Source organism: Echinops telfairi, unplaced genomic scaffold (genome assembly GCF_000313985.2).
Source record: "Echinops telfairi isolate 266 unplaced genomic scaffold, ASM31398v2 ScPeMD7_5868;HRSCAF=6743_1, whole genome shotgun sequence".
In the NCBI taxonomy this organism is placed as follows: Eukaryota; Metazoa; Chordata; class Mammalia; order Afrosoricida; family Tenrecidae; genus Echinops; species Echinops telfairi.
The window spans coordinates 14,165,800-14,190,244 of record NW_022109768.1 but is presented as its reverse complement, the minus strand read 5'-3'; the positions used below and the strand labels follow the sequence as shown (position 1 = coordinate 14,190,244).

Here is a 24,445-nt window from a genome sequence, read left to right as displayed (position 1 = left end):
ACAGATAAATATTTAGGCACTGAATGATTTTATTTATTTTTTTTAAGTTTGAAAATGTTTTGCAATTGTTTTCATTGGAGGAATCAACATAGACGAATTTAACGAGACTGATTCTGTTTAGTGAGGCAGTCGTGCACACACACTAATCTGAAGTTAGCAGTTATAAATCTAAATGGCATGTAAGGAAAAGACCGGCTTCAAGAACGGTAGGATACACTTAAGAGAATTTTTCATTCTGCTATGTACATATCACATTTTTCTCTGAACCAGAAACGTATAGACTTTTCATTTTTAGAGCGATCTCTTAATGTCCTAACAAAACATTTTGACTGGGGCTCCTCACCTCCCTGGTGGTGCAGCATGCATCTAAACCCATCGACGTGAAAATATTATCATTGCCTTTATAAACTCAAGCCATGTTTCTAAGGCTTTTCTTAAACCAGTTGTTTCTTCCCCTTTATCATGTTCCTCCAGCAAAGCAGAATAGGTCACGGTGGCCTAGAGGGGCCCCTGGAGGAGTGATAACAGATTAGATACCATCAAGGTTTGCTGCAAACTTCAAGTCTCAAAGGTTTGCCTTTACCCCTGGAAGTGGAGAGTGTTATCAGCACTTGGTATTTTCATTTACATTTATCTATTTTAGATCAATACAACTGTGCTGGCTTTGGGGGGCCCAGTTGTGGAGCCCTTTAAGTTTCCAAACCAAAATAAAACAATAGTGCCTGAAAGGGAGTTCAGCAAACAGCTCAGGAGGCAAGATTATAGGCAACTCAACCTCGTGTCCCCCCCCCTTCCCCTGGCTCCCCCAGATCAACATATGTGGTGACGAATGATAAATTTATTTTTCTACAAAGTTTGTATATGTGTAAAACTGCTGAAGTGCATCAAGATGTCAAGTGCTTTGGGTGGCCACCCAGGCTCCTTGAAAGATAACCAGATGAAAGCTCCACTCTAGTGCTGGATGGAGCAGCTAGGGAGCTTCCCTGAAAAGGACCACTGGCTTAAGCCACAAGCCGAGGGTCTTCCCTGTATCCATCAGATGCTAATAATCACTCAGAAGACTTGTCCCCAAAGCACACTGGAATAACACATTCTGCTATTACTTAGGCTAATTGACTGGTTAGCCAGAGTGATCCTTGGCATGTAGGTGACCATTTCCCAGAGTATGTTGAATAATGTAATCTTCCACTCAGCCTTTGCCCCAATGCAGAAGGCTATTTAGAATTCTAGCCCAGGTACTTTTTAAGAATACTGTAAAAGGAAATTTATAACATGTCTATCACTGTAAGTCTTTTTAATGGTCATGCTTTATTTGTCTCTGAAGTTCCAAAGTGTGTAAAATAGCTACTGTTGCTTCTTTTTTTAAAAAATCAAGAACTAGTCAACATTTTTTTACTACCTTCATTAATATTGACTTTTCTTTCTGTGAGTCAAAAACTTAAACAGGAAGGTAGTCTAAGGGATGCCTTTTGCTAAGAGAAGGCAAAATGTTGGCAAGAGTTGGAAGAGAGCAAAGACTCAGTAATATCACTTTTCTCACAGTTTTCAATATGTGGATACATGAAACTATGTTGAGGAGCTGTCCCTTTGCTTTGCCTACACAGAGCTGCAGAATAGTCACATACCAGAAAGAGAGCTACTCTGGACATTTTAATTCACAAATAACTATGATCTACTTATTTTCCCCCCAAAAAATAAGAAAAAAATGAAATAGCAATATAGTGAAGGTGGACTAGAAATTCATTAAGTCTTAATATTCTCTAGTTGTGAACTTAATTGGTGAAGTCTGAACACTTATAAAAATACCAAAATCACATTAAAACAATCGAGCCAAGCTGCTCAGATGTTCCCTGCTCAATAGCATGGGATTTCTTTCCACTTGCATTACGATGAACAGGGTAGATAGTCTCCGATTCAATACGTGACGGAAATACCACAACGCAGGTGTACAGTGGATGCCTGTTGACCTTGTTCCTTCTTTTATAATATGATCATAATTTTATCAAAAAAGGCAGTTATCACCTATGCTATAGATGATTTTACTGTGAAATATTTGCACATAGTTCAGTTGGCTTCATCTTGTTGCTCATGAGGCTCATCAAGGGTTTGATCCTACTGAGTTTTATTCTACAGTCATTCCCAAACCAGTCCCATAGTCTGCATGTGTGTTACTAGTCCTAAGGCGAGCAGATCAAAAGGAAAAATGGACACATAAAAATCCAGTAGCTCCACTAGAAAGTTCTGACAAAGCACACTGACACTGGGTCACAAAGACCCTCTGCTCCCTCTATTTTTTGTTATGAGCAGCTCGTATACTAAGGAAAAGGGACTTTGTTTTAGAATATATGCTGAGACAAATGCTGCGGCCCAGAGCAAACCAATTGGGAACACTTACTTTACAAGTTGCTGGTTTACACAGTCCTTTGTGGTGTGGAGGCCCTGGGTCTGAGGGAATGAATAATTACTGGTCAAAGGTATTTGATAAATGGTTAGAAGTCCCTTGGTGGTACAATGGGCTAATTGCTGCTAAGTAGAAGGTTGCAGGTTCAAGTCCACTCAGAGGTGCCTCAGAAGAAAAGCTTGATGGTCTTCATCCAGAAACTCAGCCACAAAATCCCAATGGAGCCCAGTTATCATCTGACATGCACGAGGTCGCCATGAGTTGGGATGAACTACACAACTGGTGTGTGTGTGCGCACATGCACGTGTGTTTTCTGTATGTGTATGTTTAAGCTTGTAGGTACCATTTAGTAAACTACATCTTCCCTAGCAAAAAGAAATTATTCCAGTGCCCTGAAACCAGACTCTTGTTCCATTGCAAGGAAGCTATTTACTAAAAAAAAAAAAATTACCTACTTACTCATTTTTCACTGCAAAATCATTTAAGGTAAGTTTTAATACAGGCATTAGATTTCAAATATTATGCTTTAAAGAAAAAAACTCATTTGTATATAAGATTCTCCTGAGCTGGCTCCCTCTGTTTCGCACTTAAAATTATTCAACTCCTCTAGGTTCTATAAGAAGCCAAAAAAATGGCAGATCAAACTCATCTGCCTCTGAGTCGATGCAAACTCAGAATGACCCTATAGGAGAGAAGAACTGCTCCTTTGGATTCCCGAGACTAACTCTTTATAGGAGCAGAGAGCCTCATCTTTCTTCTCAGGAGTTACTGGTGGTTTTGAACCACTGACCTTGAATTTAATAGCTCAATGCATAGCCCACTACACCAAGACTCCATAGATTTTCTGTAAGATGCTAGGAGAAATTCGTTAAAAGTCTGTAGTTTTATTTGCTAAGAACACATAGTACTCTGGAGCCACAAGGTTTATGAATATGCCCTCATTAATCTTCAGATGTTCCATTTGAGAATGAGTCTTCATTTCCTCATGTTTGTCCCCAGCTCATAATTCCTTATAAAATGAAACCAGCCACCAGCATTGTTCATTAATTTCCCCTTAATATGGTTTTGGTTTCAGACTGTAGTACTGCAGTACAAGATTTTTTTTTAAGCAAACTCAATTTCTCTTGAATTTTATTTTGAAATATTTCTGTGACCCTGCGGGCAAACATCACATTAAAATGAAATTTTATATCAATTTTATCTAGCCTTGAAAACCCACACACAGTGGCAAATAAGTTATTTTCATGCATGATATTTGCATGGAGATCTTGCTGCTTGATTGCAAATACTTAAATGATGACGTGTGTGTGTGTGTGTGTGTGTGTGTGTGTGTGTGATTTTATGTGTCTTTACTTCCCACTCCCCCACCCCCGAAAAAAAAATAAACAAAAATATTTAACGTTTGTTAGAAGTGGTTGCCAACTAACCCAAAGGTCAGCTATTTGAATTCACCACTGATCACTGAGAGAAAGATGTGGCAATTGTTTCCATAAAGATTTATAGCTTTGAAACCCCATCATCTGGGCAGTTCTATCCTGCCTATAGGGTCTCTAAGATCAAAATCAACTCAATGGCAGAGGATTTGGTATTTGACAGGGCGGCCTTTAGGAAAGGAAGTAGATTGCAAAGCCTTTCTTTGGGTGTGCATTTGTCTCTACTTGAACTATCAATTTTGAGGTTAGATCCAAATGTGTAACCATTCATGCCATTTAGGATATATAAATTTAGTGGATGGATGGAAGGATGGATGGATGGATGGATGCCCCATGACCATCTAGTCATTTTTATCCATAGGGTCTCTACAAGGCAGGGTAGATTTCCATCTGTGGTTTCCAAAGCTGTAAGTATGAAAGCAGAAACCTCATCTTTATCCTGAGTAGCAGCCAGTGGGTTTGAACTACCAAGTTTGTGATTAGCACTCCAAAGCTGCCTAACCCACTACACCACCAGGATTGTGTGTGTGTATGTGTGTGTGTAAAACTCCATGCCAATATTATACATGTATAGATCAAAAGAAGATCTAACCTCAAACTACAAAAAGTTGGATTTAACCGCTCAGTTTTTCCTTTTACCACTAAGACTTAGCTAACTCTATTAAGCAGTTTCATTTATGTAATTATGAAAGAATAGAGGAGGAAAAGTCTGTGGCAAACAGTGAATTGCTAAGGATGAGTAAATGCTTTGGCCTTCATTCCTCTCTCCAATTTCTAACCCTACATTTTTTTCACAGAGAAAGATGACCTCCTTCCAGCTGCCTTGCCCCTCCCATAGAGCCCTGCCCAAATGCCAGGCCTCTTTTCCATCTCTCCCTTTAGCCCCCCATTTACAGGGAGTGTGTGTGTGTGTATATATATATATATATACATATATATATATGGCTTCGGTCATTTAAGACTCTTAGATCCTAAGCTTTGTCTGAAGGGGCCCAGGTCCAGCTTATTGAAAAGAAACATTCTAGTGTCTTTCATGGTCATTGATAAGTCTTGTTTATCCCACATTCCTGCTCTTACAAATTTTTACTAAATCTGAATCTATTTTATGACTTCTATACTTCAAATCTATTAACAAGTGATTTTTCTCCCCAAACTAGTAGGGATACAATAACTTGTTAGATTAAAAAAAAACCAAAACCTTGAATGTAATTAAGATTTGAGACCAGAAGCAGGCCTTTTGGACAGGCATAGAAGACTTACTCTAGTAACATCCTATTTAAGAGCAGAAATCATCAAAATATATGTGAATCTTTTTGCTACACTCTCCATCCAAAAAAAGTGAATACTTCGTGAACTCAAATTACAAAAGTAATCCAAATATGTACTTTTGTAATAGAGTCCTTTTTGGTATTCAAAGGTAGTTACTTTTGTTTGATAAAGTTCCTATCAGAAGGGGAAGAAAAGCTTTCAAACTCATCGAGTCTTGTATTTTTGCTGTGGGTCTTTTTTATTGACGCATTGGTTTTTTTCTGTTTGTAAGTTGATGTTATATGAGCTTCTCTTAAAAATGTGTGTTTGACCATGAAAAGTCAACAAAACTCCAGGTGTTTTGAAAAGTTTTTGATATTAACACGTATCTTGGAACTCTGTAGTCTATTGCTTCACCTTTCATACCTACAGTATGTTAGCTACTAGAGACCAAAACTTCAGCACAGCATCAGACTCCTTATTTGCCTGTGTCTTGATTCTTCCTTCCTCTGTATTTTAAATATCAAGTGAGGACAGTAATGGTGAGCTGCTTGACAGGAATGAAGGGTTTTGTTTGTTGTTTGAAAAATACAATCATTGCATATGCAAAATACCCATAATCTGTGATTATACCAATTCATTGCTTAAGTCACTAATGGTATTTAGTAGGTTTACTAATCAATCGTATGTGAGTGGGAGTATAAAAAATATTACAAAATGGCCCAAACTGCCATCAGATGGCCTATCTCAGTACTCATTTTCCTCCTCTTTAAACTATTGAGTCTGGGTTTTCGCCTTTTTTGGGGTTTTTTAGCAATAGGAAGAAAAATGCTAACTAGTAGTTGGATAAGCTTACAGATACAACATATGGTAAGTAGAGGAAGCTTAAGAATAGAGACAGTTCAGTAATACGATTGTTGCTGTTTTGTGTTAATGTCTATTTTTTCCTATGGACCTTTAAATTAAAAAGTATCCAACATCATATTATTGCCACATTCGCTATAACTCTTCAATGTTGGTTAAAGGAAAAATGGAAATTCCAAACCAAAATCCAAACAAGTTTTCTCTTCTTTTTCATTTTAGTCTCTATTTGTTCTTAAATATCTATATGGTTTTTGGAAATTCTTTTTTCTCCTCTTGGGTGTTGAAAAAGCTTTGGATGTTGATAGAAATGATGGTTGCATTATAGATGGAATTAATGCGACAGAAATAAATTATTGAAAAGGCAAATTACATGTTATATACAGTCTGCTGTGATAATTTTTAAAATTCTCTTTTCTCATATATTTCTCAAATCAAATGGTTGAAGTGCTTCTGATGTTTTCCGTTTTTCTTTTTACATTTTTTAAAGGTCTCCTTCAAACTACTGCTGATGAATTTTGCTATTACTATGCAAGAAAAGATGGTGGGTTGTGCTTTCCAGATTTTCCAAGAAAACAAGTCAGAGGACCAGCAACTAATTACTTGGACCAGATGGAAGATTATGACAAAGTGGAAGAGATCAGCAGGTTCATACAGATAAATGCACTTTAATCTTTAAAAATAAAACAACTTACAAATCTTGTGGTTTTGACAGTGAATCAACTGTCTGTACGTTCACTCAGTAGCTAAATCTTCCAGATGGTCCCCCAACCCCTTGATTTGATAGTTTACTTCTCCAAAGTCTTATTAGCTTAAATGTTTTTAGTATTTTTTTTATATTTAGACTACTAATCATATATTATGAGCTTGGCTTCTCTATGATTCATATGAACTTTATGAGTATAGTTTTAAACTTGAATTTTATAGTTGGTATTAGCTGGCAGTACTGAGGAAATATTCAGAACAATTATTATTAGTCAATCAGATTTTATAAATAGATCTTAGAACTTTCTCTCTGAGAGCCTTTCTGTAAGGTTTAATTATCTTGAGTAAAGCTAATTATAATTATAGCCACTGAAAGATGAGCTAATATGTTTATGAAATTTTAAAACGCATCCATGTTTCTTCCGCTTTGTGATGGAAGGCTGTTTTGTTTTTCCATTTAAAAGACTCAGAAGGTGACCTTGGGGTTCGCAGAGTGGCGGATTTCCCAAACCTATTGATTCCTATAGGAAATATCCTTGGAAAAGGATGCTAAATGCATCCCTTCCTACTGTCCTCTTGAAACAAAGCTCACTGGTGTTCTTTTATTTGTTTAGAAAGCACAAGCACAACTGCTTCTGCCTTCAGGAGGTTGTGAATGGCCTGCGGCAGCCGATGGGTGCCGTGCACAGTGGAGATGGCTCTCACCGGCTCTTCATTCTGGAGAAAGAAGGCTATGTGAAGATACTGACCCCCGAAGGAGAGCTTGTCAAGGAGCCCTATCTGAACATTCACAAACTTGTTCAAAGTGGAATAAAGGTTGGCTTTTTAAGTTTTTTCTATCTTTGCGCAGGCTATGATAGCTTTACTTCAGTGTTATCTTTTTCATTGAAGGCATTTCTTTGTATTAAGAGAAAGAATATTTAAGGAGACAATAAGGAAACCACCACCCCACAAAAAAAGGAACACAGTTGTAGCTACTGAGTCAGACAGTGACCTCTGCCATTGGTGACTACTGAGCGGAACAATGACATTGATATTTTGACTTGATTTCCAGATGTAAGCTACACATTCGCATAACTCTGGCTCTACAAAGTATTACTTTAAAGTCTTGTTCAGCAGACATAATACTAAGGATGACATATCAGCATTTGCTAGTTGAAAAAAAGGTCTTTTAGTTATTTTGGCAATGGCAAATCATCCTTTTACCGCATCTGTTATTTTAGTCTGTGTTTCACACACACACAAATAATACTTGTACTGTGCCTTCCTTGTTCGATGAGTCAACAGGTAAGTCAAATATGTGTATCTATAATTAGCTATCCTATACATTATATCAGGGCCCATGGTGGCACCATGGGTTAAGCAGTAGGCTGCAAACTAAAAAGCTGGCAGTTCAAACTCTCCAGCCACTCTGGGGGAGAAAATAGAGGCAAGCTATCTGCTCCCATAAAGCTTTACAACCTTCGAAACCCCACAGAGCCGTTTTACTCTAAGTCAGAATCAACTCAAAAGAGTATCAAGCTATCGAATATGTTAGCGCATTGATTGCCTTCCTTCTCAATTTGAGGTTTTATGGTAAACTATGTACTAAGTGTGGAATACAAATCATTGTCAAATCTGTTTTACAAGACAAGCAACATGATACAACACCGGTAGCAAGCGTCCAAGCAAATTGTGACATTCTAAACTTCGAGGACACATTCAACAGTCCTTGACCATTTAGACTGAGACAAAGTAATGGTTTGATTTGAGTAGAATTGGTTGTTCTTTCAGTTCTTAGCTGGAAAAGGAGTCAAAGGAGGTTGTATGCTCTGTGTATAGAAAGTTTCCTGGCTGGCACAGTTTCCTTTTCACCACTAACCAAGAAGATTTGCAGTGTGAATCCCCTCAAGATACAGAGGAAGAAAGGCTTGGTAATCTGCTTCCTAAAGATGACAACCAAGAGAAAACCCCACTTAGCAGTTCTACTGTTTAACCCATGGGGCTGCCGTGAGTGACACTGGACTCAATAGAAACATGTTTTCATTCATCTTGAAATGAACTTTTCTATGCTCTGTTGAATTTTCTTCAGAGAAAAGGGCACTAGACCCAGCTAGCACCTGCTAGGTAAAAACAATGCGTCTTTGAAATACAGGTAAGGCCACACTATGGGCCCTGGTGATGGTTCACATTCAGCTACTAATTGAAAGGTTGGTGATTCAGTTCCACCTAATGGTATTAGGGAAGAAAGGCTTGGAGATCTACTTACGTAAGATTATAGCCACTGAAAGCCCTCCAGAGTGCTGACACACATGGCTCTGCCATGAGTCAGAAGGCAATTTGATGGCTACAGGAAAGGGCAAGCGAGACTGTCATTCTGTTGGAATCAATTATCTTCAAGTCCATGTTTGTAAGTAAAATTTTAAGGGCAAGAACTATGACTTGAAGGTACCGATCTTTTGGGAAAATCTGCTTAATTGAGTAGTTCTAACTTTCTAGTAGTATCTTTTTCTTAAAGTAAAAGTAGAAAATGTTCTCATTTAAAAAAAATAAAAGTTTGAGGAAAATATTGAGATAATGGCAATCCATAATCCCGATAATCCTACCAATTAAAGAAAAACACTACTAACATTTTTGTATATTATCTTCTCATTTATGTATAAAATTAAACTTTCCATATGGCAAGGGAAATACAGCCCAATATTAAGAGTACATGTCTAGACATGCAGAAAAGAAGAGAATGGTTTCATTTCACTTTTTTCTAAGGTAACAAAATGTAAATCAAGTCATATAAGCTTCTTTATAGGCTCGTCTTTTTCACTTGACCATGTCCCACATTTTCCCATGTTTGGAAACTTCTTCAAAAGTGTGGTTTTCTTCTCATTGAGATATTTCTTATTTTGAGACAGTTATAATGACCCTAGTATTTTCCTTATACCATTGTAAATAATGTTATTTACCATTCTTGTTTAGCTTCATTATGATGAATGGAAGGATATGGACCACTATATTGGCAGTTTGCTTTAAAAAATATAGGAATGTATTTTCAGATATTTGAGAAAATAATAATTTTTGAATATTAGCTGCATAAATATGTACAAAGAAGAGTTGTATGATAAAATGTCAAAGTAAGAAATAGGATCAGAATAGAATACTTGAAAATATTCCTGTGAGAAGTCCCAAAGTAATGGCTCTTCTTCCGGTTTCAGTTCAACTTTTCAGAGGATGATTTGCCTTTAAACTAGGGTCAGTTAAGGATCCTGCTCTTTCCGTTTATACCTGTTTGCTGGGCCAGGGAACAGCAGGGTATCTTTTCTGACTGGGGACATCTCAGCATGTAGTGGAACCCTACACATAAGCCTAGAACCCCGCTGAGGTGGTCAGAGTATACTCTGCAGAATCCCCTGTAGACTTCCTTTCCCAAAAGAGTTACACTTCCACTTCGATATGTTTTATAAACTGGTCTCCCATGGAAGAGTGATATTTTTAATCAAAACTTCTGGGCCCTTAAAATAAAGTCTAAACCCCACTATTCTACTGCACTGTCATATTTTGCCATGCAATAGTTTGAAATCCCTTACTGTTTGCTACTCATGATTTCAATATGCTAAGAACCTATCCCATGGATATTTGAGTGTGTCCAGCGGGAAAGGTGGGAGACAGACGTGGCTCTCTACTCCTGTATAGAAAACCCACAGGGGAAGTTCTACTCTTATCACAGAATTAATAAAAACTAAACCCAACCTTCATACTTCTAAATTGCAAATGAGACAAGCTACAGTGGAGATCACCTCCCCTACCCCCATGACATTAATTAGTGACATTGATGGATATATTTAAGCAGCCTGGGTGACACAGTAGGTTAGAGAACCCACTTCATGGGAGAAAAATGAGGCTTTCTGCTCCCATAAAGATTTAGTCTTAGAAACTTTATAGAAGATAGCTATGAGTCAAAATTGACTGAAAGGCAATTAGCTTGTTGTTGTTGTTGTTGTTGTTATGAATATAGTACAGTTCTAGTTAAAGGCTCAGCTACCAGTCAAAAGATTGGCAGTTCGAACCCTTTGAGGGGCACTTTGTTAAGAAAGGCCTAGTTCTCTGCACACCTGGGGTTGTCATGAATCAGAATCTCACTGCCCTTGAGACTGAGTTTGTTTGTTTTTAGCTTGAGCTTTTAGAAACTCTTACATTCAGGCATTTTGCTTCCCGTCAGATTTAACATACTCTTGAGTAGATTCTGAGCTACTGAACTGTTCCACAGAGGCAGGATCTGCTCAGAGTGCGTGGGACAGGCTCGAGCTGCCCTCAGGAGTTTCTGAGACCATAACCCTTTGCAGAAGTAGAAACCTGACCTCTCAGGGAGCACCTGGTGGTTTGAAACTGCTGATCTTATGAATTAGCAACCTAATGCATACCCAACTACACCAGAAGGAAACTTTAAAATCTTTAGAGTGTGTCTATGTGACTCTGTATCTACTGTTGTTGTTTAATCCCCAACAGGGAAATTACAAACTTTGTATTCTCTATATCCAGGTAAAAACACTTCTTGACCATCCTGGTCATTTGAGTTTGTTTAAACTGAGCTTGCTTCTGAATCAGAACTTCTGTGAAGCATTACAAAAATATCAAACAAAAGCAAAATAAACCTGTTAATGCAGAGTTGATTTGACTATTGGTGGCATGCTGTGTTACATAGTAGAATTACACTGTGATTTTTCTCAGTTATCATTTTCAGAGAAGCCCATCACCAGGCCCTCCTTCAACAGTGCTGCTGGGTGGCGTTAGACTGTCACCTTTTGATCGCGCAGCTCATGAAAACCACTTGTACCCCCAGGAACCTCGGCACACGTTGGAACTAATCCTTGGAAAGGTAGACAAGTGGTTCTCAGGAATGGGGTTACGTCATAACTAAGTGGGAGCATTCAAGGCTCCTGAGTCCAAATTAAGTTAGAATCTAAGCAGTTGGGATCGATATACATAGTCTTTTAAGCTTTCAATATTCAGCCCATTTGAGATAAATTATCTGAGACTGATTGAGCCCTGCTGGCATGGTGGTTAGAGTACTCACCTGATAACCAAAGTCAGCATTTGGAACCCATCAGCCACTCGTGGGGGAAAGATGTGGCTATCAGTCTTGGAAACCTTGTGGTGCCGTTCCGGTCTGCCCTATGACTTCACTGTGAGGCCAAGCCGATGTGATGGCAGGGGGTTTGGTTTGGGATTTGGATCCAAACTGAGCCAAATGCTGGGTCTGTTACTGATTGAAGGAGACCCATGTTCAGTCACCATTCTACTCCAACAAGTCCGTTTATTGAAGCATGTGGGTTCAGGGGAAGACTCTCAATGCAAAGCTTTGAAAATAGTTACTTTAAAATCTCAACAATCAATTCTAATTAGGTCATTGCTCGACCCATCAAATTGAAAGTTTCATGGTTCATTTTTGGAAACTGGTGTTCGGCCAGTTGGCAAAAATCATCTGTGCCCCTCAAATCCAGAGTTCACTGTTTTATCTGTAAAGGACCGTAAACAACGACAAGGACACCAGGAGGTCGTCTGGTGGCATTGCACCAAACCTGCCCATCTTCCTAAAATCAGAAAGTTTGCCTGAGCTTTGTGTGTGTGCACAAGTTGGGCGGCGCCCCTGTCACCTACAGGGTGGGCTGGACAAGGGGAAAATAAGTAAGCCCTGCTCTGTGCCGCTCCATCCCCACCAGCAACCCGAAGACAGAGAGGCTGCATCCAGTGGATGAAGCTGTCACTGGAGCAGGTGCCACTGGACTTCCTCTATCTGGTTGAATCTCATTTCAAAAGATACTTTTTGAAGCTGTCCTTTTACCAGGGGACAAGAGGACTGGAGGCTGAAAAGTGCTGAGCCCATTATGGTGAGGCCCCTGAGAGACATTGGCCTGGGCACCCGGGAGTCACAAGAGCGTGTGGAGGAAGCTGCAGGAAGCATGGGGCAAGCCCGGCAGGGTAGCCTCTGATTCCACATGTGTGTCAATCACACGCATAATTATGAGCATCAGAGGCTCGGTGAAACCTAAGCATGCATTGACTCTTGGGGAATGGCATTGAATTTTTCTGAAGCTTGTCAGAGAACTGAATCTTTCACAGGTTGCTGTCTTGAACTTGCAGCCTTAGGGCAGCCTACAAGACATCCGTGTGCTTTGGCTTGAGTGAAACGAGTGAGAGTGGAAAAGACGGAGAAGCAATACACTTTTTAACGGTTGTATTGGAATCGTAACAGTAGCTAGGGCTATGGTCGGGCAACTATCGAATGCTTTTTCAGGGAAATTGTTAGATCCCTGCTTTCAGCTGTGCAATAGGTTGAAAGAAACAAAATATATTTGTTGAATATGCACACTTAAAAAGAGTTGAATGGACATGTGCTATATTATAGACTTAACCACAGTGTTTTTTTAAAGATGAAAAGGAATCACCATTCTGAGCATTTTTATACAGCTAGCTTTAAAAAATTTTGTGGCATATCACATTTTACTACGTTATATGTCATATGTTGTTAAACCCCATCTAAAAGTGGTAAAAACAAACACTAAATATGTTTATTATAACATACGCCGAACGTTAATTGTGAAAAGTCTTTTCAGCTATGAAAACTTTTAAGGGCTTCTTTTTTTCATTGCTGATAACTCTAACTCCCAACTATTACATTGAGATATAAATAAATTGTAGATCTGCAAGTAAAATTGTTGACTGCAGGGATTTTTTTTTTTTATATCAAGGAAGCAGTGACCATATTTGATTGACTTGCTAGCACATTACATCCGGATGCCCTTGTACACTGAGAAGCACTATGCTTTATTTTTAGATAATTTAATCTCATTTTAAATCTATGATGAATATTCAGCCAAAGAGATGGTTTTTTATAAAAGCAAAACATCCCTTAGACGTATGACATAATCTCAGTATAATTTTCTAATTGACTGAGTTGGTTTCCATTGTCGTGTTGTTTTTTTTGAACACTGACTGTTCTGTTGACAAAACCTTTCAGTTTTTGTAAAATAATAACTAAAATGTAACTGCATATACACGTAGACACAAGGGAGGCTTCACAAAATTGACAAGGAATGGAATGAAAAGATAATGGGATTTTCCCACAAACTTTTGGAAGCCACTGGTGTCTGTGATATATGCTAGGCTAAGTCAGTTTATTGTGGGTTTGTTCTCATCCGGCATCAAGTTCTTTACTGCCACAGAAGCTGGAGTTGGGTACCCAGTATTTCTCAATGGAGTAGAGAAAGGTTGACCTTCTAAATTTTAGAGGCCTGAAATCGCACTTGATGACAAGGGAGGTTTTAGATTACTGTCTTTATATTTAACGAGAACTTGAAGGGCCAAGGGGGTGGAGCATGAAAATCCTAGGTGGAAAACTAGGAAATTTAGAAAAGATATGCAACTTTCAAAGTTAGCTCTCTAGATGTGGCATCCACCATCTCCTATGGACACTGCTTAGGCTAGAATGGAAGAAAGAGAAGCTATATCGGTCATATCTCTTATCATTGGTTTCCAGTGATGGTATCACCGCTGAAGAAAACATCAGACATCACAAAATTATCAGTGATAGAAGTCCTGAAAGCAATCCCTTTTCTTTCCCAAGACCACCAAAAACCCAAACACACCATTATCATGTCGATGCCAACTTGCAGAGACCTTATAGGATAGAGTGGAACTGTCCCTGTGAGTGTCTGAGGTTGTAACCCTTTACAATTGCAGAAAGCCTCATCTTTCTCTGCTCTCAATACCACCGTCCTCAATAAAACCCTGTTAACAGGGTAGACTAGTCTCCTTGCTTATTAATCATAGCCACCCTGGTGACACCATCAGTAAGTGACTGCTAATGGCAAAGTCATCAGTTCAAATCCAGCAGCAACACAGTGCTGCTTACTGAATGTGGAGAGGACTCAAAGTGTTTACCACACTTATGAAGATCAAAAACTACAGAATGTATTATTACTCAAGGTAAAGAAAGCCCCAGTCATCACAAATGGACCAATACACAGCATTATAATAAATGGAGAAAAGATTGAAACTGTCAAAGATTTCATTTTACTGGGATCCATAATCTCCACTGACGGAAGCAGCAATCAAGAAATTAAACATATCACATTGGTTAAATGTATTGTGAAATATTTCTTTAAAGCCTGAAAAAGTGTAGACGTCACCCTGAGGACTAAGATGTGTCTGAACCAAGATGGTGTTTTGAAGCACCTCGTTTGTGTGAGTGGCCAAGGACTGAGGAAGACCACCTAAGAATGGATGTGTTTGCATTAGTGTTGGCAAAGAATCTTTAATACACCATAAACTACCAGAAGATCAAATAATCCGTTTGAGAAGTACAGCTAAAATACTCCTTAGAAACAAGGATGAGGAAGAGTTTACCTCGTGTACTTTGGCACGTTATCAGGAAAAACCAGTCCCTGGTAAAGGATATCATACTTCATAAAAGCAGAGGGTGTCAGAGCAAAAGCAGGAGCTCTTCAATGAGCTGGATAGTACCAGCCTAGCCAGGTTCTACTGGACATTGGGCCTTTAAGACTCAGAACAGGTTCAGTCGCCCCTAACAACAACAACATTAGTATCCTGCCTTTGATCAGCAACACAGTGTAGAAGGAAAGACTGAGGACTGAGGAGTTGGTTCAGTAAACTGAGATTTAAGGTTTAGGTCTAGCTGACAGCATGGCGGCTAAGGACTGGGATCCAGATTAAGGTTGGCAAATAAATCTCAGTTCTAGAGCCTGCACCCGCAACCTGTTACTGGTATTTGGGCGCGAAGTGAGTTATTTAAGCTCCCCAGGCTTAGTTTCTTCAACCTGTAAAACAGAAATGATAAAAAGCCATGCCCAACAGTTCTCATGCATGATCCCACATCAATGTGAAGCACTCTGTCAATGTAGGCTGTTATTATCATTGAGCATACTAGCATGCAAAGCAAGGCAAGGAAAAGAAAACAGGCTGATCCCTCAGAATGTTCACAAGCTGTAGTGGCCACTGTTCACTGTAAAATAAAAATTCTCACTGTCATAAAATTGATTCTGACTCATAGTGACCCTAATGGATAGAGTAGAACTGCCCCTGGGGGTTTCTGAGATCATAACTCTTTATGAGAGTAGAAAACTTTATCTTTCTCCTGTGAAGTAGCTGACAGCTTAGAACTGCTAACCTTGCAGTTCTAAACTGCTAGCCTTGTCATTAGCAGCCCCATGCCTAACCCATTATGCCACCAGCAGTCCATACACTCCTCCCTGTCACTCACTGTCATTGAGTCCATTCTGACTCTTATCAGCCATTTGAGAAGCACTGTTCACTGTACTCCTTAGTATTTCAAGTGGATCTAAAGGCTAATAGATGATTTCTATGGCAGTCTCATGAAACTAGCTATATTAATGTATATCTGTAAGGGTTTTTTTTAACTCTAAAAGGTAAACCTAAAATATGGTTTTATTTAAATGTATTTCAAGATCAAGCATCGACTTGATTTTTATAATATCATCATTTAGTATTATGCATATAACATTGCCTTATTATGCAAAAGCCTGCCTTATTATGCAAAAACTCCCTGTTCTGGGGTTCCTCAGAGCACATCCTGATGAAGATCAAGCACAAAACAGCTGACCTGTAAGTACTTCAGTCATCTTGTATCAGAGTGCTCTTGCTTTCATAATATTTCTCAACCTGGATATTATAGCAATGTCGGTCTTTTTGTATGTTTATTTTGGAACATGTTTGTGTTAATCTGCCATAGGGTTAATAAATTATAGGATTTGAAAGGAAATACAGTGGGACTGAACACTAAGAAGGCACATGGTTGCTTAAGGGGGGTAGGGGGGCGGGGCCAATTAGGTACATCTGTTGTAAAATTAACATGTACTGTCATGGTCGTGCTACAGATCTATATATTTAAAGCGTATCACAAAAATGTACCATGAAGTCAGAGAAGACAGAATTCACTAAAGAAGGGAGGTTTTAAAGTTAAACAACAGCAGTTATTAGTAAACATATATGTGAAATGTGTTGGAGATCAGGTACTGAAATTATGTCAAACTCCTTGGCTTCACACCCCAGGCAACAATAACCTAGCACATATCACCAGAGCTCAATATTTTACAGGAAGTTTCCTAAATCTATAAGTATGGTGGCTCTTTGATGTATGTATATCTTTGTATGAACAAATGTGGAAGTCTATTTACATACCATGTTGCTTTTAACAGACTTCTTGCATCTTTTCATTGTTTGATTGTCCTTAGTGGTAGTACTCCTCAAATAACATTTAGTCAAGCTATTTTAAAATCTATCATTATGTTGAACTAACATAATATTGAAGTTTGAGGCTGCTAAACTCCAGGTCAGAGGTTCACACCCATCTGCTGCTCCACAAGAGAATGCTGAGACTGTCTGTTCCCATAAAGTATGACAGTCCATAAATCCATGTATACCCAACCAGACCCATTGCCATTGAGTTGATTCCAACCAATGACCCTATATAGGGTTCCCAAGAATATAAATATTTTTGAAAGATTTCTCCCTTGTGGCAATTAGTGGGCTTGAACCACTGACTTTGCAGTTAGTAACCCAATATTTATGGCACAGTGCCACCAGGGCTTCTTATGCTTATAAATAGGGTTGCTATAAATTAAAATCAACTCAATGGCAGTGGGTTTGAGTTTTTGTTGTTTTTGTGTTTCTAGGTGGTGGTGGTAGTGGTGGTATCAAGATATCAAAAGGGAAATTGCTGGCTCAGTAGTAGAATCCTCCCCTTCCCTTTAAGAGACCTGGGCTCAATTCCTAAACAATACACGTCTTGTCCATCCACCACGCGTGTATTAGTGGGTGGTTACAAGTTACTGTGGTGCTGAGCACATTTCATTGGAGATTCCAAATTAAGAGAGACTAGGAAGAAAGGCCTGAAGATCTGCTTTGGAAAATCAGCCTGTGTAAAAACTCTTTAGATCACAGTCACTGAATTCACAACCCTTCACAAGGATGGCCACGGCACTGAGCGATTTCCTCCCATGTGCACTGGGTCACTATGCATCGGGAGCTGCTGGCTGGCAGCTCCCAATTGCAGCATCGTAGTATCAAAGTGGCCAGAAATGTGGAAGTATTTAAAATGCTTTTACACGCTGGAGCTTTGGCTGGAAATGGCAGTCATTTTTTGATTTTTCAGTTTATATATATTCTTTGGGGGTACGGGGGGTGGAGGGGAAGAAGCTTTTCATCAAGAGCGTTCTATATTAAAACGAGTAAAACTTGAAAACTATTTTCTACGTATTCTCTCCTGCCATGGCTTTGGGATACCAGGTCATAGTGGATGAATGATATGTCACATTGCTCAGAAATTACTATGAAAACAGAGGTGAAATGTGAACCCTATCGCTAGTGAATTTTCATTTTCCTCTACCTGGATGCCCCAGATAAAATTTAATTTTAAGTTCTTCCATTCACTCCTTTTTAAATGGTGTGAAATATGTCAGGCTCACACTTTAGTTCATGGAAAACCCATAAGGGAAAACTCCTTAAGATAAAGTACCATCTTTAGAGCTGGATGTACTAAGGCCCCAAAAGAAAGAGTACACGGATGAGTTTGGTCTAAGCTGATTACATCGTTGCTTGTTGAAACTGCTTATTCTAATTGTGGGATGGAACCCAATCACCTGAGCCTAATAGCAAAAGAAAACATTGTGAAAAAGAACCCTAGCGTTTTATACATGGCGGCAACAAAATTCTTGAGGAAAGAAAAAAAAATTCGTATAAAAACATCCTAACTTTCTCTTTCAGAATAGCAAAATTCTTTTCTTTAAAGTCCTATTAAGCTGTTTCTCAATCGCCCCTCTTATCCTAAAGCATCTTTGATCCCAAAGGATCACAAATTTAAATAAAACTACATCTGTCCTCAGGCTATTTCTAGATAGAGACAGACACATCTGTTAGAAGAACCCTTAGCTCACAGTGTAAAACTGTTCAGAAGAATTCATTATTTGAAAAAAAAAGACTTTACACAGCACGAATGGTAGATGCCTGCGTTTCGAAAAATCTGGGAAATGCAGCTGGTAGGAGGATAAAAAGCTAAGTGAATTTAATTCCCATTAAACTCTTAGCCTTTCTCATGAAAGATTAGGAGATGAGTCTCTAACAGAGACTATCTTTGTGGTCGAGAACACACCTGTTTAGGAAAAGCGAAATAAAACTTGAACTGACTTCCCTCCGCTCGCAGGTCACCAACACCTGCCATACGTTTTCCCTTACGGTCCTAGACTGGGTTCAAGCCTGTGAACTAGCGTTGGCAAAGCCACGTATCTCATTTTCTCTTTCTCAGCCTTGGTGTTTCCCCTTGCCACCATTAAAGCTTCTGTTTATATCTCCAGGGATTCAGAAGATCAGATTGGCCCCAAGGCATGAATAACACATTTATACCTGTGGTTTCTCTGCCTTTGTGACTTGCTATTTCCACTAAAATTGATTTACGTAGGACTTGGTATAAATAAAAGGGTCACTGAAAGGTAATATCTCCTCTTCTAAGATTTCTGAAAAAGATTTTGACATTTATTCATAGTCAAGACATATAAAAATTTTTGAACAAAATCAGGGACCATTGAATATGACCAGGTCAGCATCTTCCTTTGCAAATAACTATTAGAGGGACCAAAACCCAGAACCAAGTTCGCTGCCAGTGGGCCAGTTCTGCCACGTAGCAGCACTATTTAGCATTTCCAAGACCGTAGCTCTTTGTGGGAGCAGACAGCATCGGGCTTTCTCCTAGCAGCAGCTGTTAGGTTTGAACCATTGATTGTGTGGTTAACAGCCCAACACCTAACCCACAGGGAGACCAGAGCTCCTTACAGGTACTGCTCAAACTCCAAACCAAACTCGATCATGCCTCAGAGCCACCCTAAAGGACAGGATAGAACTGCCTTGTGGGTTTCTGAGACTAACTCTTTATGAGAGCAGAAAGCCTTATCGTTCTCAGTCGGTGATTTCAAACCGCTGGCCTTGAGGACACAGCGAGTACAAAAGTACTATGCCACGACGTAGTAATGTAGTAGTAGAGGTACTACAACACTCCATAAAACTGCATTTGACAGCATCACTTGTCAGCACCTTTAATCCCATTGTGCCAACGATATGATACTTTAATAGCTCACCTCTGTTGTGTGTGTATGTGTACAAATCACTGCTCTGGTGATGGCCCTCAACCCCTGTCTAGACAAAGGCATCAATATTCCCATAAAGTGATGGTGTGACTTTGAGTTTTCAGGCTCCTTATCTTTGAAGTCAGAGGAATGAATTAAATAATCCCCTACATCCTTTCTAGCTTTAAAGATCTCCTTAAGAGAAAGTAGTTCAAGTGTCCCACTACGTCTAAGGAATGCCTGTCAGACCTTTGCTTGCCTAACTGTTTTTCCTTCTGCAGTCTTATAGAAACCCAGGCCACTCAGCATCCCCAGTGCAGAGCGCACTGTGGGACCTGCCACACTGACCAAGAGGTGAATTCGCCATTCTGTGTTTCCATCACTGACCCAGTTGAAACGTTAAAAAGCTGCATGCTCCAGGTTCCAGTTAGTGGCGAGATAATATCCTGAGTATATGGGGATAACAGAGCAGTTACTTTTCAGAGTTTGGGTTTGAAGTTGAAGCTATGCCATAAAGTTGAAGTGGCCAGTGCTTGGTGTCATAGGGGAGAGGAGCAGTCTGGAGCCCAGTCAAGGAAGAGAGGAGCAGAAGATGATGATCACATAGAGTTGAGTGGCTGTGTATTGGTGGGATGAGTATACCTGCATCAGATAATGTGATCTTAGGGTCTTACACTAAGGTCTTTGTCTTAAAACGTAGTTGCCATTGAGCTGATTCCACCTGATGGTGAGCCTGTTTGTACAGAGTAGAGCTGTGCTCCCTAGGCCTCTTAATAGCACTGATTATTCACAAGTGCAACACCAGCCTTTCTTCTGAAGAGCCTGTGGGTGGAATCATACCTCCAGCCATTTAGTTAACAAACAAGTTGGCACCCACCACTCAGGGACCACTTTTTGTTTGTTTGTTTGTTACTCTGCATGAAGTGGAATTAGAGTTTTGTATAGATGAGTGACATGATATGACTTTACACTTTTTATTGTATTCATTGTGTTTTAGATGTAAGTTTACACAGCACAGCAAATTAGCTTATTATTTGCTGGAAGAGAAACTTTAGCGCCAACTTCCAAGGGTATTTAGGATGATTTCCTCTAACCACCATCTATCTCGTAGGTCCAGACTTTAGGAATTTGAATGTTCCTCCACTTTTTTCCCCTCACATTCTACTCAGGACTTTCTATTCAGGTCCAGAATGGTTGGTAGTGGTAGCCAGGCACCATGCCGTTCTTCTGGTCTCAGGTTAGAAGAGTCTGTGGCCCATGTGGGCTGTTGGGCCTGTAGACTAGCTGACCTAACCTTCTCAAACAGCATCAATAGCAACTGTTTGGTGAGTAGACTACCCGAGACAATGTGGAAGCAGGTATATATGATAGAGCACCAAATCCTAGCTCCTGCTCTGCTAATGTTTATGATCAAGGACCAGTTATTTAACTCCTTGGAGCTTTGATTCTTTCATCATTAGTTAAGTTCTTTTCTGTTCCAGCCAGCCATCAGTGGGTCAATACTTGGGGATGCATTTAGAAATCTCCCCTATTAATCGTGTTTTTATACATGGTGTTTCCTAACTAACACCTTCTTTCTCATCAATTTTTGGCACAAACTTTTGAAATTCAGTACATTAGCAGTTTAATGGATTCAGTTGAATGTAAATTACAGGAAAGCATCAATTGTGGTAATATGAATAAGAGGGCTCACTGGATGCCAGTTGTAAATGGTAATTTATGAAAATGGTAACCACAATTAAAGACTTTGAAATGTATATATGTGTGTGTGTGTGTGTGTGTGTGTAGACAGAGAGAAGCTTTGGTGTCTTTATATAAAAGAATGGGATGTGTGTGTGTATGTATAGTTTTTTCTATATTTTCATATGTTCCTCTTTGGGAAATATACATTCAAAGGGGGAAAGGAGGGCATGATTTTTTAAAGATAATTATCTCTATATTTCACATATAAGAACTCAAACTCCAGGAATTCTGAAACTAGAGAGAACAAAAATGATGATGGCATTTAAAAATATAGACTCCTAATAAAGAACATATGCAAATATACTTCTTTAATTTCTCTTGATTCATATTTCAGACCCTAGCTTATGCAGTTCCTAACTGTATCAATTATAAAATGATGACATCGCTCATAAAGTACCCCAAACTCGCTCCCAAACATAGAATATTCTTAGCTGCCCTCAGTGGTGTTCTTTTTGCTCTTGACCATTGAACAAATGATTCCATTTAGAAACTCAGGTATCAGCTGAGCTGGCCCAAGAACTGTCTCCCTTTTTACCTGCATCTGAATGCACACAAGTGAATCTGGCTGTGGATGGAATCAACTGGATATGAAAGACAAAAAAGGGATGGAGGGTAATGCTTCATTGTTTTACTTGCTCGTGTAAGGGTTTCAGTGCTCGGCATTTCCTCGAGAGAAATCCCATGGTGCCAATTAACCTAACTTATTCCAAAACAATTCTCTGTTTGGAAAGAATAATTTTCATTGTGGGTGTTCCTTGAAATTGTATGCCTCATCCCCTGTTATTACTGAGCTGTGTGCTGTGCAATTGGAGGTACCAGTTTTGCTTCCATGCATTGCAGAGATTAGAGCTGTATCCCACACACAGTGTCAGATACTCTGTTTTAATTTTGTCCAATGCACACATAGTTTCACTTTTAGCAATTTTTAAATGTGAAAGAAAGCCATCTCTACCAAATATGAAAGCCAAGTCTTTCATGTCAGAATTATCAAAGAGGTAGAGATTTATTTTAATCAGGAAATCACTTTTTTTGGCCAAAAAAAATTTTTTTAAATCAACTTTCTGGTTTAAATGGCATCTTCATTTTTCCCTGAAATAATGTGAATCCTTTTTTTCCTTCAATGTGAGAGCGAGGGGGTAAAAGGGGGGGCTACACATGATTTAAAAGAATATAACTGGTAAATGAATTCTCCTTTTTGTTAGGCTATGTTGTCTACTTGGATTTCTGGAGTATTTTTTTAAGACCTAATAAATCAATTAACCAATATTCCTCCTAAGATTTAATTTGGTGAATAGAAAGTACGTGCTTTTCATCAGGGCACACATCTTTTTAAAGCCTGAAACCACCACACACAAAGAATTTAATTCTGACAGACATTTGTTCTCAGCATAAATACTTTAGGGCCAATGTTCTCCCCACTTAATCATGCTTCTTAAAAGTGAATTCCAGAAGACTTGAGGCCCCCAGTGACCCCTGGTAAGGTGAGTTGTCAGTAAATTACTTTTATGATGTGCCCTAGGGAAAGAGGTCTGCTAGAAACTTGGTAGGGAGCTGGCCCCCTCTTGCCCATCGGGGGATGACCTTTAACTTTATCTAACCTTTGCATTTCTAATTCTAAATTTCTGGGAGGCATTCGGTCACATTGTTGGCGCTCACATTAAAAGAAAGAAACCTCCCAGGTCCCAGAGACAGCGCTTAGCCACACGTTTGCTGTTGAAGATCCAGAAGAAGCAGGCCCAGTAAGTTTTCTATTTCTGCACCTTAACTTCAAATACCAAATACTTCATGAGTTGAGATATAAAGGGGCTCAAAAAGGGATTCGTTGTTAAATTATGACTGCTTTGGGTGACATTTGGAAAGCGCTGCAGCAAATGCTCTCCCAATAATTTTGCCAATTCAAATTTATGGTGGCACTTGGAAACTTAGAAGCGTCATCGGAGATGAAGGAAGATAGAGCAACAGAACACATCCCCGTAAAAAAAACAAACAACAACCCTGTCAACTTTGCCCCATTGTCTTCACCCTGAGAAATCTTCTATGGTGCTTCTTGGGGGCCATAACAGACACTGAGATGATAAACAGAAATTTAGTTTCTATTTTAAATGAACAAATGAGGCCATACTTGGCTATATGAGGTTGCAAAGGGTGGGAAACAATATTTTTTACAAGATGTAAAAATACAAATCGATCACTAATTTCCCTTTAATGTTCCTATGTTAAACAGACTTTCTCATCTGGGTGTAACTTAGGAACACCCAGATGTTTATGTTTTAGCACACGAGTCTAATTTTCTTCTTTTCCCATTCATTTTGTTTGACACTGAATGGACAGCATTTTCATGTTTGTCCCAGGGAAGAAGTTTAATGTTATTGTCTAAAAGTGTAATACATGCTAAAATATATATACGTATATGTGTTGTGTGTAATTATATACCAGTATGTGGCTGGATGAAATATTACTGATGATAAATTTGGGGGGGGGGAACATTGCATACCTCATTTACAATCAGCCAGTGTTTAGTTGCACGAATGCATAGACTCAATGTAGAATACTTCCATAATCCCTCTGATTTATATTTCATGCTGTAGCCTAAGCAAAACCAAGCAGCTTTAGCTGTGCATTTAAAAAACACCCCTTTGAGGAGATCAACAATAAGCAGTCATAGAAGCACTTAGTGTAACATCAGTGATTTCCCCACCCACCCACCCACCCAAGTGGGGAAGGAAAAAGATCCGCAAATTATTTGCTGTAAACTAAAGGTTCTGGCTCCAGTGTATGTAAACAAGTTGTAAGTTTTAAATATAACTTAAATGCCACCCAGGAGAGGAACCCAATAATAAAAGGGCTGTCAACAGGCAGAGGGGAGAAAAACCCTTTAAATGACAAGGAAAATACTAAATTTCTGAAACTAACATTGGGCGTATACT

The 24,445-nt window shown here is 39.1% G+C and overlaps 1 protein-coding gene across 3 annotated transcripts in view; it reads left to right on the top strand.

Moving 5' to 3' along the window:
- LOC101664256 (hedgehog interacting protein) overlaps window positions 1–24,445 on the top strand; it is a 101,272-nt gene that overhangs the window by 6,738 nt on the left and 70,089 nt on the right. For all 3 annotated transcript variants that reach the window (XM_045295814.1, XM_045295813.1, XM_004708696.4), the window contains exons 3-4: window positions 6,434–6,590; window positions 7,263–7,464. In XM_045295814.1, the coding sequence (XP_045151749.1) occupies window positions 6,434–6,590; window positions 7,263–7,464 (359 nt within the window). The remainder of the gene's footprint in view (window positions 1–6,433; window positions 6,591–7,262; window positions 7,465–24,445) is intronic.